Genomic DNA, 18,251 nt, shown 5'->3' with positions numbered 1-18,251 from the left:
TTGGAAGTAGAAGTTAGATCATTTAATTTTGTATAAGTTTGTTATCTATTTGTTGAGGTTAATATCTCAGATGCTCACTATAGATTCAATTTAGGCCAGAAATGTCTCCTGAGAGTCCTCAAAAGGAGGACACTGAAGTACCGAACAGTGTTCTCAAGGAAATCTTAATAGGAAACAGGGACAGGTTCCCAAAGCTATGTCATTTTTCAGTATGGGACAAGAGATTTTGTCAAGGTGTGATTTGGTAAAATCATTCATATTCGTGGGGGTCAATACCATCCAGAAATAGCCCCTTAATTGTTTGACCTAAATCCTTTAAAGTCATTCCCCATAAATATTCTTTAGTTTTTGATGCACACAGAGTGACACAGTCCAAGACTCATTCCTTAATGGGTAAATAGATTTCCAGTTCCTTCTTTGGAGATGGTTCCTCAATTCTTGTATGGAAAGTGTTGCAAGTTCCAAAAGAAGAGCAGTATATCCTTCAGTTTGTCAACTTTATCAAACACTTAAGTATGTATTTGTTCACCACCATGTTAGGCAATGAGTGTATCATGACTCATTCCCTTAAGGGAATAGGGAGGTGAGATAAATACATATGAAAGAGAATAATCAAGAGTAACATGAGAATGAAGCACCAACATGAGCATCTTCCCAAACCACTGAGTCCAAAAAGGAAAGCTTTGCCAACAGTACTGGAAGTGTTGGAAGAGGTTCCAACATGGAACATTTCCTAGTTCTCACTTTAATTAAGTCTATTTTCCTATTCCTTTTATGGTGGTGCTTTTTGCGTCCTGTTTAAGGAATCTTTATAAATTTGAACTCAAAAGCAAAGAGTAAAATAATGGTTGCCAGGTGCTGGGAGGGGGGTTGGGAAAATGGGGAATTGTTGGTCAAAGGACACAAAGTTCAGTTATGCAGGATCTAGAGAGCTGATGTACACCATCAGCTGCAGCTACTAATCCTGTTTTGTATACTTGGCATTTGCTAAGAAGTTCATCCTAAGTGTCCTCACTACACACAGAAAAATTGTAACTGAGATCGTAGATATTAGCTTGATTGTGCAATCATTTCACAATTTATATGTGTATCAAAACATCACGTTGTATGCCTTAACTATTTAAAATTTTTATTTATCCAATATACCTCAATAAAGCTGGGGGGAAAATCTTAGTTTACCTTAAGGTTAAGTTTTTTTTCTCTAGAAGTTTTATTGTTTTCACGTTTGGGTCTCTGTGTCAGGGGTCCAAGACCACGCCCAGGACCAGTAATTTTCTAGAACTCAAAGGACTCGCCATACAGTGGTACTCATGGCTGTGATCTATTATAGTAAAAGCATACAAAGCGAAATCAGCATGGGAAGGTGCTCGTGGAGTGATGTCTGGAGGAAACCAGGCCCAGAGTTTCAAGAGTTGCCTCCCAGTGGAGTCACGCGGGATGCACTTAATTCCTCCAGCAATGAATTGTGACAGCATATGTGAAGTGTCTACCAGGGAAACTCATTAGAGCCTCAGTACCCAGGGTTTTTACTGGGGCCACTCATGTAGGCACTTTGCTTAACACATACCAAAATCCCAGACTTCCAGAAGGAAGCAGGTGTTTAGCATAAACCACATTGTGCAAATAATTTAGGCACAGTGAGCCACTCTTATTATTTAGGGAAAGTTTTTTTTTAACGTTTATTTTTGAGAGAGAGAGAGCACAAGCAGGGGAGGGGCAGAGAAAGAGGGGAACAGAGCATCTGAAGTGGGCTCCATGTTGACAGCAGACCGCCTGAATTGGGGCTTGAACTCTCAAACCATGAGATCATGGCCTGAGCCCAAGTCAGACACTTAACCGACCGAGCCCCTTAGGGAAAGTTTTATATCAACGTTGGGAAATGTTTACCCAGCAAGTCTGCAGACACCAGCCATGGGCCAACTTTGCCAAGCAGGCGTCTCTCAGGACAGCATTCCCGGCCTGCTACGTGAGTTCTTCTGCACAGGTTCGATTCTGAAGCGGGGTGATACCAACCTCCAGTACTGACCTCAGTCGTGTTCTCCAGGAGTCCTGGACTTAGCCAGCAAATCCTGTTAGCCATGGAGGTCTGTTTTAGAATGCTGGGTACCTCAAGTTTCTGTATGAACCTTTTTTATTTGGTTAAAGGTACTAATTCAGGCCTGGTACAACTCTCGTCAGTAAACCAAAGCTGACCTGATGCCTTCCTGGGCTGAGGCAGTACATGATAGTATATTAAGATTTTTAATGTTTATTTATTTATTTATTTGAGAGAGAGAGAGAGAGGGCACACGCGAAGGTGGGGAGGAGGAGGGTAGAGAGAGAGGGAGAGAGAGAATCCCAAGCAGACTCTGAGCAGTCAGTGCAGAGCCTGACATGGGGCTCGATGCCACAAACCACGAGAGCAGATTGATACACTGCTGACTGAAATCCTTAGTTTATTGAGATTTCTTTTGCTTTATTTTCACTTTCTATCTTTCCTGCCCCGTTGGATTTTCTTAGTTTTTACCTAATGTCCTTTTTTTGTTCCTTAGATCCCATCTAGGACACCACATTAATCATCATGTCTCCTTAGGCTCCTCTAGGCTGTGACAATTTCTTAGATTTTCTTGGTTTATGGTGACCTTGGCAGTTTTGAAGGGTATTACTCAGGTATTTTATAAAATGTCTTTCAGTTTGAATTTGGTGTTTTCCTCATGTTTAGGCTGAAGTTATGGGCTTTTGGGTGGAAGACCACGGACATAGAGCGCCATTTTTATCATGTGATATCAAAGGTATGTACTATTAACACAAATTATGACTTTTTTTTTTCTTTTGCCTTTCCTTTGTGAATTATCACTGTTGATGTTAACCTTGATCTCTTGCCTGAGGTACTGTTTGTCAGGCTTCTTCACTGTAGGGTTACTCTCTCTCCAACCCTTTCCACACTGTATTTTTTGGAAGGAAGTCACTATTCCCAGCTTCCATTTAAAGAGTGAGGAATTGGGGCGCCTGGGTGGCTTGGTCGGTTAAGCGTCCGACTTCGGCTCAGGTCATGATCTCACGGTCTGTGGGTTCGAGCCCCGCGTTGGGCTCTGTGCTGACAGCTCAGAGCCTGGAGCCTGTTTCAGATTCTGTGTCTCCCTCTCTCTCTCCGCCCCTCCCCTGTTCATGCTCTGTCTCTCTCTGTCTCAAAAATAAAAATAAAAAAACGTTAAAAAAAAAAAGAGTGAGGAATTATGCTCCACCCCTTTGAAGACTGACTGTCTACACAGAGTATTTGGAATTTTGCTGTTTATTTAGGTATTCAGTCAATCTACTTACGTCAGTATGGACTCATGGTTAGTTGTTTCATATTTGGGGTTCTAATCCAGTATTTCTTTTGTTGTTCAAATTGTCCCAGCTTTTTGGCCATTGGGAGCTTTCAGTTGGCTCCTGTATTCCTTTGATATGGCCCTAACTATTTTGCGTATTTCTTGTCTTAATGCACTTTCTGACACTACAAGATACTCTAGGCTTGTATATTTCCTGCCCCAGCCCTAGAACCAGTCCTATGCCTGTTTGTTTTTTTTTAAATCATGTTGTCTGGTTTTGTTTGTTTGTTTCTTTTGAGTTTTATAAGTTCCTTATATAGATACTGGATATAAATCCTTTTTGGACAAATGTGCTATCAATTTGTTCTATTCTGTGGCTTGCCTTTCACTCTCTTAATGGTGGCTTTTGACGGAAACACAAGCCCCCATGTGCAGTTGGTTGTCCTCTGTGACAATAGATACCAAAATTTTCCCATCTTTACACTCCTTTATGAGGAACAGACCCTTTGAGTCCCTTACTTCACTCCCATTACCTTATGAAAATTCAAATCGTGATGGTATCCAGCCAGCCCTTGCTCTGATGCAGGCCAGACAGAGCTCCTCACCCACCGTGCAACTAGCCCTTGGTCACTTCAGGCTCCTCCTGGATGTTTGTCCCTTGTATTCGATTCCCGTCCTGTCCCGACTCTCTCCTCCATTCCTCAATCTACTCAGCTTCCAAACTAAGTGGCAGAAATCCAGCCACTTATCTTGACATTGACTTGGCAGACCTAATAACACAGCTTAATCCTGCCCTCTGGTGCTTTCAGACCCTGGCTGCTGCTTGGCCAGGTTCTGGTCCAGGGATCCCATCTGGCTTTAGCTACTTGGCCGGTACTCCCACCAGGTTTTCCCCCTGCTTCTTGGAATGGAGGGAACAGACGATGGGAACTGAAAGAAAAATTGATAGTGCTGATGATCAGAGAGAGTTCATTGAATCCCCTGGCTGGGTCCATCATTGTCTAATGACAATGACACACAGAGAGAGAGAGGGTGCAAATGAGTGAGGGGAAGAGACAGGGAGAGAGAGAGAATCCCACAAGGGGCAGAGAGAGGGAGAATGTGAGAGGGAGAGAGAGAGGGAAAGAGAGAGGGAGAGAAACAGGGCTCATCCAAAGCAGGGCACAAGCTCACCTGAAGTGGGGCTTGAGCTCACCCGATGTAAGACTCGAACTCACGAACCATGAGATCATGACCTGAGCTGAAGTCAGATGCTTAATTGACCGAGTCACCCAGGAGCCCAAGAGAATATCAGTCTTACCTTGAGGTGCTTTGCAATCTTCTTGGGGAGGTAAGATATCCAAAAGGAACAGAAATTAGAGAACATAAGGATATAAGTAATACATGATTAAGGGCTTATGTGTGTGATACGGGTGACAAGTTCCAGAGATTCAAGAAGTGAGAAGACAACAAGGGCTGGAGAAGTTGGGGAAGTGTGATGTCGTGGAACTTTATTTTTATTTATTTTATTTTATTTGTTTTTGATGTCGTGGAACTTTAGCAGGAGGAACAGTAGCAGGTGGCTGGTAAAGTGTGAGCAGAGATGGCATGGCAAGACTGGGAAGAGCTGATGGCCTTGGGTTGGTTGGGGGGAGGGCAGGAATCTGGGCAAGGGGATCAGAAAGGTCAGTGCAGAGCAGAGCCAGGAAGTTCTTGAAAGTCAGGCAGAGGTGTTTGGGACTTCATTCCGATGGGCAATAGGGAAACTTGGTAGCTTTGTGAGGAGAGGAGAGACGCGAAGAAACCAGTGTTTTAATTTTTTTTAATGTTTATTTATTTTTGAGAGAGAGATAGACAGAGTGGGAGCAGGGGAGGGACAGAGAGAGAAGGAGACACAGAATCCAAAGCAGGCTCCAGGCTCTGAGTTGTCAGCACAGAGCCTGATGTGGGGCTCAAACGCAAAAACCGTGAGATCATGACCTGAGCCAAAGTCAGATGCCTAACCAACTGAGCCACTCAGGCGCCCCTGTTTTTGTCTTTTAAAAGCTTATTTATTTTTGAGAGAGAGCCACCCAGTTGCCCCAAGATATAAGTGCATTTTAAATTTTGGTAACATGATCAAATTCTCTTCACAAGGATTTTCAAGTTTTACATGCAAGAGTCTATTTGGCCACTACTGTGTACTATCAAACTCTTTGTTAGGAAAAATGCATTTAATGACTTTAGAAAGTACTTCTGAAATGTTAAGTTAAAAAGCAAGATTCAAAATTTTATGTATAACAAATGTGTATTATTGGAAGAGATTATGCCAAAATATTAACAGCAGCTATCTTAAAAGTAATGATCAGGGGCGCCTGGGTGGCTCAGTCGGTGAGCGTCCGACTTCAGCTCAGGTCATGATCTCACAGCTCGTGAGTTCGAGCCCCGCGTCGGGCTCTGTGCTGACAGCCCAGAGCCTGGAGCCTGTTTCAGATTCTGTGTCTCCCTCTTCTGTCTGTCCCAACCCACTCGCATTCTGTCTCTGTCTCTCTCAAAAATAAATAAACATTAAAAAAAATTAAAAAAAAAAAAAGTAATGATCATTTATTTTTTAAGTGTTGATCATTTCATTTCAAAATTGCTATAGCAATATTATTTAACTTTGTCAGTAAAATCTCTCCAATTGGTTGTAGACCCTTAGATATAGTACACATTTTACTTGTCTTTTTACTCACAACACCTTGTCCAGGAGATGACTTTAATACGTTTGAGGAATGAATGAGTAATACAGTAAATCCTTGGTTTGCAAGCATAATTCATTCCAGAAACATGCTTGTATTCCAAAGCACTTGTAAATTTCCCAGTAAGAAATTTTCCATTAAGAAATAATGGAAACGCAGATGATTTTGTGATAAATACAAAATGATAAATATAAAATATAAAGACAAATAAACTAACCTGCATTTACCTTTGAAAATCTTCATGGCTGGTGTGAGGGAGACAAGGGAGAGGAGGGTTACTGTGTAGGATAACTTTCACTATCACTAACAGAATTACTACTACCTATTGGCTCCATGGAATCTTCTGCATGGGGGCCATTGTATACACTTGCACGGATGTTGACTACAGCACAGTATTAATAAATTCTTGTCTTATATTATATTTAATGTAATTGGCAATAAGGCAGCAGAGGAAAGGGTCTGTATCTGCAGGCAGCCTAAACCTAGAATGAAGCAAAGCATTCCTAAGCTTATTCTTGTATGGAAAACCAAAGGACCGTTCATAGGTGCTTTGAAGTGATAAAAAATACATTAGTGTCAATTGTGGGCACTTTCCAACATTCTGAAAAATCACTGATTTCTGCCACACACCGCGGGCTGAGACTGAGCATCTGAGCATGGGAGACTATCACCCGCAATCCCGTAGAGAGAGAGAGAGAGAGAGAGAGAGAGTTATAATAATGTGGTTTGGCATCACATACTACTCGTATTGAAGACATCACTCATTTTTCAAGTTAAAATTTATTAGAAATGTTTGCTCCTCTTGTGCAACACTAGCAGAACAAGTTACTGGCAACCCACGGTTTTACTGTATTTTCCGTCAGTGTGAAGCATTTGCAATTTTCAATCCTGCCACCAGGTGGTAGAAGAGAGTTAAAATTCAGGGATCTTTGGAATCTAGGTGGTGAAACTCAAGCATTACGCACCATGACAGTTTGGAAGACTTTCTAAGACTTAAAAAGTACATGCATTAAAAGTTAAAACTTACACAAGTAGAATTATGTCCAAAATATCTGCCCTGGGGCGCCTGAGTGGCTCGGTCAGTTGAGCAACCAACTTAATTTCAGGTCAGGTCATGATCTCACAGTGGTGGGATAGAGCCCTGCGTGGGGCTTGGTGCTGAGTGTAGAGCCTACTTTAGATTCTCTCTCTCCCTCTGTCCCTCTCCCCTGCTTGTGCACATTCCCTCTCTCTCAAAGTAAATAAATAAACACATAATAAAGTATCTGCTCCAAAATATTAAAAACTTCCAGGAAGCATCTTGGTGCTATCTTTCTTCAGCCTCTTTCATCTCCCCAGTTGGTGCTATTTTTTACCTCTCCTGCAGTTTAGCCTTCCTCCTGGTGTCCACCGAGGCCTCTTCTGTCTCCTGATGGTGTTGCCAGACTCCCCTTCCTTCTAACCTCACTGCTTTCCAAAGAGATGAACAACCGGATGGATGGATGCATGGCCTTGCAGTGACCCAGAGCTGGAGGCAATCTTTTCATCTTTCTATTGTAGGTAACTCTGCTGGTGGAATTTCATTACAGTGGAACCCGGGTGGTATTACCATGCAGAACCTTTTAGCCGTCTTTCAAATCCTCCCAGAATTGCCCTTTCACTGTGTCTGGACAGAGGTAGAACCTGCTCGAGAGGCAAATGCTTGCCTTTCCAGGCCTGTGGTTATAGGTGGTCATCAGCACTTGGTCTTGGTATCCTTGACCTTCATCTTCCCCTCCTTGAGCACCTACTCTTTGCCCAGGGTGGATTTGCTCCAGGAGTGACATCTCTCTTTGACCTTGGCCCTGTTTAGAAGTGTAGAACTCAACCCAGTTCTTCACCTGTTTAATACCCTGGGATCTTGGGCAAGACTTTGAAGCCTCTCTGTCTGCCACAATTTTGGCTCAAGGCCTGTAGCATCATGCAAAGCATCACGCTTTGTTCCAAAGCGCCATATTACTACCAAGGAGAGATAGGTCTGACTTGTCCTGGGGTTATGGGGTGTCCTTAGGGAGGGAGAGTGCATGGAGAGGAAGGAGGCTCTGGGCTGCTGCTGGAGTGGGCTTACTGGAAAAGGGTCTTGGGTCTTGAGAATGAGGAGGAGGTCGGAGAGGAGCTAAGCTCTTGGAGGCATTGAAAGGGCCCCGCTAAGGGACAAAGAATCAAGGGCTGACAGTATCAATGACCTTTCTTGACTTTTAAACTAAAACCTGTCCAGGGGCTGATCTGTAGCGGGTGCATCTGGAATGTACTCAGGACTTCCTGAAGCGTTTGCACCTCACGTGACCGCTAGCATTGTCAGTCCTCGAGACCACACTCCGATCAGGTCCCCAAGACCTCTATCCAGCATCCTGCCGGGCCAAGATTTCTCCGGGAGGAATTCTATTGGGGGAGGAGGGAGCACGTCGGCGGGAAGGGAGCCGAATTCGGACCAGTTCCTTGCAATCCTTGAAGGCTTCCTGCATGAGGGGACAATTCCCGGCTCCCAGATTGCCGGCTGCGGGACGCGGCGGGGCTCTACCCGGGTGCGCGCGTGGGCGCTGAACACTAGTGACCGCGAGGCGGAGGAGGTGGCGGCGGCGGCGGCGGAGGAGGAGGAGGAGGAGGAGTGTGTCCTGGGCGGGTGCGGTCGGGCGTGGTTTAGGACCCGGGGCGCCCCCCCCCCCCCCCCCCCCCCCCGCGGCCCGGAGACTCTCCAGCTGGGCCGCCCCACCGCAGGCTGCCACCCTCCGGTCTCCCCGCGCCTGCCCGTCGCCCCGCTCCGCTCGGCCCCCTGCGACGCGCGCTGGCCATGACGGGCGCACTGTTCAAGGCGAACTTCTGGGTAAGTCGGCGCCGCCTGGGGACCTGTCCCGCTGCCGTGTCCCCTCTCTGCCCAGCCCCCAGCCCGCCGGCGCCCTCGAGTCCCCCGGGTGGAGTCCTCCGGGCCCCAGCGGCGCGGGGCCCCCAGTCTCACAGCCGAGGATCCGGAGACCCCGGCGAGGAGCGGCGCGGCCGGGGAGAGCGGCCGGTGCCCTCGAGGCTGTGCCAGGCCTGGGTCTGGGGCGGACCTGGGTGAGCTTTGCGAGCGGACCGCTGCAGGAAGCCCCCCCCCCCCCCCCCCCCCCCCCCCCCGGGATCGTCTCCAGGTTCGTCCGGGCCCAGTCGGCGCCCGCCCTTCCCCGCAGAGGCTTTGCCCTGTTCCCGGAGCCCCCTCCCCGGAGCCCCCTCCCCAGGTCTTTGCCCAGAGCTGCTGGCGGCGTCCAAGGGCTGCCTGTCCCCCTTCCTCCGTCTGGTCCTCTTCCCTCAGTCCTGTCACTCCTCAGGGGCCCCTCAAGGGCCTGTAAGCCCTCTTTCAGAGGAACTGCCCTCATCCTTTTAGGCCAGCACACCTCCCGACTCCTTACTTCGGACCCTGCATGCCTCCATTGCTACCCCCCCCCTCCCCTTCCTGAAGTTTTTGAAGTTCCCCTGCGGCACTGCCCCCCTGCAGGTCCCATAGCAGGTATTGTCACTGTGGGGAAAAAAAAGTAGGGCAGAGAGACTGCCTTCCCCCACCTCACAGTGTGACACCAGTTGTCATATCTCAGCCCAAATGTCACCTCCTCAGGGAGGCCTTTCCTGATTGTGCCCAACAGGCCCTATCACTAGTTCACATGTCACCATTCTGTTCCTTCGTAGCATTTGTCAGCCTGTGGTTTTGAACTGGGGAGACTGCAAGCGCATTGAGCCTCTTGGGGCAGCTACTGTGCAGTTTTCAGGGCCCTTGCCCCTTACACAGCTGATGCGGGGTGGGTGCTCAGCAAATAGTTGATGACTGAGTAAGTGCATCTGTATCGCCCAAGGGGCCTGAGACTGGATGAGAGCCGCAGCCTCTGTCCTCACAGGGCTCCACGCCACCACCCCACCGATAAATACTTGGCGGAGTGGTTAGGGCCAGGGGCAGAAATGAGGTCTGGGTTGGGTAAACGTCAGCGGGGAAAGAACCCTCTGTTTATACCTTCCCCCCTCCTCTGGCCTTATACTTTCGGAAGGTATCTGAGATCCTGAGAGATAGTTTGCAAAGGTATCTTTTACCTCTAATTTTCTGTATACTTTGTGTCAAATAATAGAAACAATAATAGCTGACATTACTGTGCACCGTCTGTGACGAACACCTGTTCTAAATGCTTTACACACACTACTCATTTCAGCCTCACAACTACCCTGTGAGGTAGCTTGCTTACTATCTCATTTTACAGATGAGAAAACCGAGTGTCAGATTGTTAACCAACAACCCCAAGCTGCTAGAGCTGTTAAATAGTGGAGTAGGCCTCTGCACGGACCAAATGCTCTGTGAGTGCCTCAGTGAGGCTGGGGCCCAGCAAGATTGTCCCAGCACTGCTGTCTGCATGGATCCTTTGGTACTCCCAAAAGTAGATGGTGGGTCATCATTTGACCCTCTGTGTGAATATCTTTCTCCCCCTGCTCCAATCATGAGCTTCTGGAGGGTAGGTACTGGGTGTCACCATCAGCTGAGCCTTCAGCATTGAATGCTGCCTTACCTGTGAATGCTCAGGAATCAGGCAGACAGGATTGTTGGCTAGGTCTGGGGGCAAAGGAGCAGAAAGGAACCTGCTGGAGGCTTCTTGTGATGCCTCTACCCACTCAGGGCATAGAGGAGGCAAGGCTGTGGTTAGCACAGAGGGGAATAACTTTCATGTTTCAAGGACGAGAAGGTTGTGATCAGATACAGTAGAAAACTTTGGAAGCACAAGTGGGTATCAGTGACTGAATTTAATAAATATTTATGAAATACTTTTCCTGTATAAGGATTTCTAACTGAGGTGGCATTTGCAGAGTAAGGCCACCACCTTGGTTGGAAGGTATATTCCCATGAGGAATCAAGGTACGGAGAGCAGGCTTTGGCTTCAAGTTTGTGGAGGAGGAAGGGGCGGAGGTAAGAAGAGTCCAGCAGGGGCCACGGAAAGAGGGCCAGGGGGTCTAGGGTGGAGACCATACGGAGGAGAAAGGAGGAGATGAGGGAGGAGTAGCAGGGGGAAGAAGAGGTCAAAGCCACAGGGCAAGGCAACCATTGAAGGTGAGCAGTAGGGGAAAGGGTAGGAGGGCTCAGAGGAGGCTCCATGTAATACGAACAGGAGAATGAGATGCGGGCCCAGAGATAAGGAAGTCAGGAGGAGGAACTGGTTTGTGGGGAGAGAGGGAGGAGGAGGAGGAAGAGGCAGAGCCAATATTAACAATATTTTAACCACAGGGGTGGCAATGGTGAGGACCAAGGCCAGCAGCATCCTGAAGTCCCCAACCCAGCCCTTGCCCCCACCCACCCCCCAGCACCATGCCAGGACTGGTGGGTATGGGGACGTGTTGGGAGGGGGAGGGTCCTGGAAAGGGGACAGCTGTGTGAGGCAGCAGGGTTTGGAGCTATTTTGTTTCAGTAACCAGTGCAAACACGGCAGTGAGTGTTCTCTGGTGTCTGGTGGTCAACGTGCTGACAATGGGCACCTGCAGGGTGCTATGGTAGTAGACCGTTGGTTGGCATTCTGGGTTCGAGGAGCTGGTCTGGAGGAGATGGCCCTGGAGCCTTGCGAGCTGTCCAGGTGAGAGAATACAGAGAACAGCATGAAGTACAGAAAGGCATTGGTTACCAGTGGAGGCTCTGAGGTGGACTGGCCAGGTTTGAATATCCGTCGCGCCCCTTACCAGCCGTGTGCGACTTTAGGTGGCAGGTTACTTCAACCTCCCTCCTCCTGCCCCGCCACCAAGCCTCAGTTTTCCTTCCTCAGTCCCATAAAAATGAGATATTAGTAGTGTCTACCCCATCAGAGTTTAGTACCGAGATTAGCACAGTGCCTGGTGAGTACCTGTGATTGTCAGCTGTTACTACTATCAGCACAGAGGTGACAATTGATAAGTTGTCAGTCACTCGAGGAGAACAGTTGACAGTTGACAGGAGACAGTTGACAGTCACTCGAGGAGAAAGAATGAAAAGACAGGAAGTTCCCAAGGAAGCACTCTTGAAGAATACCTTTGTTTAGGCAGGAGAGGAGAAAGGACAGGGAAATAAAGACAGGGATGTAGGGACACAACCAGGAAAGGGCTGTCACACGCCCAAGAGAGAAATGTTCCATAGAAGTGGAAAGGCCTGTGGTCAAATTAAGTAGGTGTTCCAGAAAAGGTATGAGTCAGTACATACTTTGTATGTAATCTTCCTCAAATGACCCATGGAAATACTTTCCATGGATCTGTTTGAAAGAGAGTACTCAGTGTTCTTTACTAATTTTTCAAAACATTTTTTTAAGTTAATTTATTTGGAGACAGAGGGAATGTGAGCAGGAAGGAGCAGAGAGAGGGAGAGACAGCAGTCAGAGCTTAACCGGCTGAGCCACCCAGGCGCCCCTACTTGGTGCTCTTTAAAAATGGGATGGTCCCAAGGGGCCCTGGGTGGCTCAGTCGGTTGAGTGCCAACTTAGGCTCAGGTCATAATCTCACGGTTAGCGAGTTTGAGCCCCACATCAGGTTTGCTGCTTTCAGCACAGAGCCTGCTTCTGATCCTCTGTCCCCCTCTCTCTGCTGCCTCTCCCTCACTTGCATATGCTCTCTCTCTCAAAAATAAATAAAACACTAAAAAAAAAAAAATAAGGTCCCCAACTGAGTTTGTCCGATGTGAAGCACCCAGGGGTGTTGTTTCTTTCCCACTCTTCCCTGTGCGTACCTGGTCTGTGGCTGCGTGGTTAAGCAGTGCTGTGTAATTTATCATGTTAATGTAAATACTACCTTGTCAGAATAAGAGTGACCATGGATGTGGATTCCAGAACTCCAGGAAAGCAGCTAGGACACAGTAGAGGAAAAATCCCAGTCTTTGACACGATCAGACAGTGTCTTCCAGATGTGGACAGGCACATGTGATATAGAACCTGTTCCAGCAGAGGTAGAAGTCCTCCCACCCTAGGAGATTCTCATGCTCCTCACTTGGGTGTGAGGCCCAACCTACCTCTGTACATTGTCTAGATCCTTATTTTGACCAGGGCTTTCTGCTTCTCAAAGCTCTTGGTCTAGACCAGCTTCCTAGTCTCTGTCCCAGCCCTCCTCTGTGACCTCCTGCACCCGCAGTAGGTGGGGGCTCGCTGTTCTGCCTGCAGAGTGACCAGGGGAAGTCTTGGGGCTGCTTGAATTTGCTCATTGTCTTACTGTGGACCCAGGGCTGTCCCTCTGCTCCAGATCTTCGGTCAGTGTGGAATCTTGTCATTCTGGGGCCTTACTGGAACGTGGGTAGGTGCCATATTGGGCTTTGCTCAGTGACTTTTCTCTGTACGGTGACCTACATCACTATGGGAAGCTGTTTTATTTTCTTTTTTTTTTATTAAAACTATTTTTTTTCAAGGTTTATTTAATTTTGAGAGACAGAGAGAGACAGAGTGTGAGCAGGGGAGGGGTAGAGAGAGAGGGAGACACAGAATCCAAAGCAGGCTCCAAGCTCTGAGCTGTCAGCACAGAGCCTGATGCGGGGCTTGAACTCACGGACTGCTAGATCATGACCTGAACTAAAGTTGGGCTCTTAACCGACTGAGTCACCCAGGCACCCCAATGTTTATTTATTTTTGAGAGATAGAGAGAGACAGAGCATGATTGGGGGAGGGGCAGAGAGAGAGGGAGACACAGAATCTGAAGCAGGCTCCAGGCTCTGAGCTGTCAGCACAGAGCCTGATGCGGGGCTTGAACTCACAGACCATGAGATCATGACCTGAGCCAAAGCCGGACACCCAACCGACTGAGCCACCCAGGCACCCCCTTTTTTTTTTCTTAAATAAGCAGAAAAACCAGGTTATCACATAGACCCTTCATGCGGACTCCATGTGCTAGTTTCTACAATGTTCAGGGTGCTGCTTTACGGCTTTAATACTCTCTCTTGGGAACCTGTCCCTAGAAACATACCACAGGGCTATTTTGTATTGTTTTGCCTAGTGGCAAAAGGCAAGGTAAAGTTATTGACAATTACCCTTGTCGAATTCATTCTTCTTAGAGCAGCCAGTGGGATCTATCTTTAAAATAATTATCAAAAACCTTTTTTCTTGTTTTATCGTCTTAAAAAAATTAAAAAAATATTTTTAATGTTTATTTATTTTTGACACACCCAGAGAGAGAGAGAGAGAGAGAGAGAGAGAGAGAGAGCGCAAGCATGAGCGGGGGAGGGGCAGAGAGAGGGGGAGGCACAGAATCCGAAGCAGGCTCCAGGCTCTGAGCTGTCAGCACAGAGCCCAATGTGGGGCTCGAACTCACAGACCGCGAGATCATGACCTGAGCTGAAGTCGGATGCTCAACCAACTGAGCCACCCAGGCGCCCCTATCTTCTTAAAAATTTAATGAGAGGCATGGGACCTCTCTTTAAGGAAAATAAAAAATTACAGCTTTTCTCAACATCATTGTGCAGAAACTTGTTACCACTTTACAAAATAATGTATTTATACAGCTTTTTCTTGACAGAGCAGCTTTAAAATTATCTATTGACTTACCGCTCTAATCAAGGATTTAGCCTTATGTCATCACCTCTATTTCCCTGTAAAATTATAACACTAATTTTAACTTTTTATTTAGAAACAAATTTTTAAGTGTATTTATTTTGAGAGCGGGAGAGGGGCACAGAGAGAAGGAAAGAGAGAATCCCACCCAGGCGCCCCTGGAAACAATTTTAAAGTTACAGAAATCTCGAGAGTATGAAGAATTCACATATACTCTTCACTCAGATTCTCCAGTCTTTTTAATTTTTTTGTTTTTTTAAAATGTATTTATTTTTGACAGAGAGAACGCATGTGTGAGCAAGAGAGGGGAAGAGGAAGAGAGAGAGAGAGAGAGGTGGGGGTGGGGGGAGAGAATCCCAAGCAGGCTTCATGCTCAGTGCAGAGCCCAAAGCAGGACTCAGTCCCACGACCCTGGGATCATGACCTGAGCCCAAATCAAAAGTCAGATGCTCAACTGACTAGCCACCCAGGCACTCCAGATTCTCCAGTTTTTGTTTTTTTTTTCAACGTTTTTTTTTTTTAATTTATTTATTTAATTTATTTTTGGGACAGAGAGAGACAGAGCATGAACGGGGGAGGGGCAGAGAGAGAGGGAGGGAGACACAGAATCGGAAACAGGCTCCAGGCTCTGAGCCATCAGCCCAGAGCCTGACGCGGGGCTCGAACTCACAGACCGCGAGATCGTGACCTGGCTGAAGTCGGACGCTTAACCGACTGCGCCACCCAGGCGCCCCCAGATTCTCCAGTTTTAAACCCCATCTGCTTTGTCTCTCTTTCTTTCTCTTAATAGATATATATTTTTTCTCCTGAACCACTGAAAATAAATATCACTGTTTTGAAATCAATAATCACTATTTAGGTTGTCAGCATAAAAAGATTGTTTACTTAAAAATAAATTGTATACTATGATTACATCTCCATTCATGCTTTTCCTGGACTTTTTGTTTTGTTTTGTTTTTTGTTTGCATTATTCAACTTTATCAGAGACTTTTTTTTAATGCTCAAGCATATCAGGGGTTTTGTTTGTTTTATTTTTTATTAAAAATTTTTTTTCCCACAAATAAGCAAGTTTTTTCACAGATCAGACTTACATAGTGAATGCAGAGTTCAGAGGTTGGTCTATCAGATACCCATTATGCAAAGGCCTAAAAATATAACACGTGTATAGATAAGTACATATAGTTAAAATGTATTCTAAAGTGGGTCTCCTGGGTGGCTCAGTCGGTTAGGCATCCAACTCTTGATTTCAGATCAGGTCATGAGCTCACAGTTGGTAAGTAGGTTTGAGTCCCGCATTGTGCTCTACTCTGACAGTGAAGAGCCTGCTTGGGATTCTTTGTCTCCTTCTCTTTCTGCCCCTCCCCATCCAAGAATAAATAAATAAACATTAAAAAATGTATTCTAAAGGAAAAAAGATTTGGTGTATTCAAAACTTGGTATAAATGTGTATGATGCGTGCTAATTTATGGATTTTTCTGGTGAAATATCTATAGATTTCATCAGCTAGTCAAAGCAAAATAATGATTATATCTAAAATCTAGATCTGTACGACTACTTGATAATTTTGTACTTAATTTTTGTATTTATCATTTACTACTTCCTAAATGTAATCAGAATGTCCAGTTTTTATTTTATAGTTTATTATTTTATTTTTACTTTAGGGAGAGAGAAAGAGTGTGAGTGGGGGAGAGGAAGAGAGAGAGAATCTTAAGCAGGTTCCATGCTCAGTGTGGAGCCCAATGCCGGGCTCTATCATGGGATCATGACCTGAGCTGAAATCAGGAGTCGGACGCTCAGCTGACTGAGCCACCCAGGTGGCCCCAGAATGTTAAGCTTTATACATATTTTATTACAGAATAAATATCATCTACATTTCAGTATTAATGAAAACCTCATCCTGAGTAGAAGTGGCTGACATTGTTTTTTCTTTACCTGCGCTACAAATCTCCTATTTTAACAAAAAGGAGATTTCAATAAGAGGAGTTGTTGGTTAGCTTTATAGTTGCATTTTTTTAATGTTAATTTGTTTTGGAGAGAGAGAGAGAGCAAGGGAAGGCAGAGAGAGAGGGAGGCACAAAATCGGAAGTAGGCTCCAGGCTCTGAGCTGACAGCACAGCGCCTGACATGAGACTCAAACTCACAAACTCTGAGATCATGACCTGAGCCAAAGTCGGACGTTTAACCTACTAAGCCACCCAGGCTTAGTTGTAATTTTTTAAAATTTGAAACTATTAAAGGGGCACCTGGGTGGCTCAATTGGTTAAGTGTCTGACTCTTGACCTTAGCTCAGGTCTTGATCTCAGGGTCATGAGTTCAAGCCTTATGTTGGGTTCCATGCTAGGCAGGGAGCCTACTTTATCTATCAATCAATCAATCAATCAATCAATAAAACCATTAAAAGTTTCTAATTAAATAAACAAGGATGCTTTAAGTTAATTAAGTACTTAATTAATTTTAAATGTTTATTTATTTTGGGAGGGGTGGAGGGGCAGAAAGAGGGAGAGAGAGAATCCTAAGCAGGCTCCATACTCAGCATGGAGTCCATGCTGGGCTGTATCTCATGACCGTGAGATCATGACCTGAGCAGATATTAAAAGTCGGGTGCTTAACTGACTGTGCCACCCAAGCACCCCTAAAATCATATATTGTGAAAATCCATGAAGATGGCAGAACCATACAGCTCACTCTAGAAAAGTCAGGCAATATAATACATGGTATTTTCAATACCAGTGTCCAATAGCTGCTGTGAGTCTTACAGCCTCTCAAAACAAGGGCTTCGTCACCTGTCTCAGAGTCGTGGGGTTCCTATTTCCCAAATAACACATGTGTGAGCTAAGTAGGAAAATCAGACTTCTCAAAGATATAGTAGACTGGTGGCTTATTTGTTTAAACCTACTTTCTGAAATCGGCTGTTTGCATTTTGGGCTGAAGGTTAGCCAAGGGTCAATAGGAGATTTTGACATATCTAATAGATGTTTGTTCTTCATGAGAATAGAAAAGCTTTTCTCCAGTGGACCCTAATGCCCCTGTCTTAAATTCTTTGTACTATTTGTATGTTCAGGGAGGCTCAGAGCAGCACAGGGCAATCTTAAGCCCCAGTGCACAATCCATAACATTCATTATTCTCTGTCTTTGGAAACTATTATATAACCTTAAGAGTCACTGTTCAAATATGGCTGTTTCATTAGCATTGACCAGGTCACACTGGATTGCATTTGTGGATTAGAAAACGGCTTCTTCTTTTTTTTTTTTTTTTAAGTTTATTTGTTTGTTTTGAGAGAAAAAGAGAGAGAGAGAGAAAGAGAGAGAGAAAATCCCAAGCAGGCTCTGCGCCCCTAGTGTGGAGCCCCGTGTGGGGCTTGAACTCATGAACTGTGAGATCATGACCTGAGTTGAAATCAAGAGTTAGTTGCTCAACTGACTGAGCTACCCAGGCACCCCGAAGACTTCTTTTTTAAACAGAAATGATCACAGGTAACTATTTTTGAAAGTTGAACAGAAGAGTATTCTTAGATATAAAATACCCACTATTCTTAAAAAAAAACAATGCTGTGATGATCTTAAATATTTTTTTCACAGATGACTATTCATTTTTTACACATATTATTGTTTATGGCCGTGGATTACAGTTTCAAGTACTTTTATAAACCTCCAAGAATGACACTAAAATTTCCACCTGCCTCAATGACATAACCGTTTTCACAACTATATTTTAGCAGAGAAAGAGAAAAAAAATAAGGAACAAGAAA

The 18,251-nt window shown here is 45.5% G+C and overlaps 1 protein-coding gene across 1 annotated transcript in view; it reads left to right on the top strand.

Moving 5' to 3' along the window:
- The first annotated feature begins 8,672 nt into the window (after window positions 1–8,672).
- Window positions 8,673–18,251, top strand: part of PSTPIP2 (proline-serine-threonine phosphatase interacting protein 2) — a 73,777-nt gene continuing 64,198 nt past the window's right edge. Inside the window, exon 1 of the mRNA XM_078435282.2 lies at window positions 8,673–8,831. Coding sequence (XP_078291408.1) covers window positions 8,799–8,831 — 33 coding nt within the window. The 5' untranslated portion in view covers window positions 8,673–8,798. The remainder of the gene's footprint in view (window positions 8,832–18,251) is intronic.

Source organism: Panthera onca, chromosome D3, assembly GCF_046562875.1.
Source record: "Panthera onca isolate mPanOnc1 chromosome D3, mPanOnc1 haplotype 2, whole genome shotgun sequence".
NCBI classification, from domain to species: Eukaryota; Metazoa; Chordata; class Mammalia; order Carnivora; family Felidae; genus Panthera; species Panthera onca.
The sequence above is the reverse complement of the archived record's forward strand: the minus strand, read 5'-3'. Positions and strand labels throughout refer to the sequence as shown.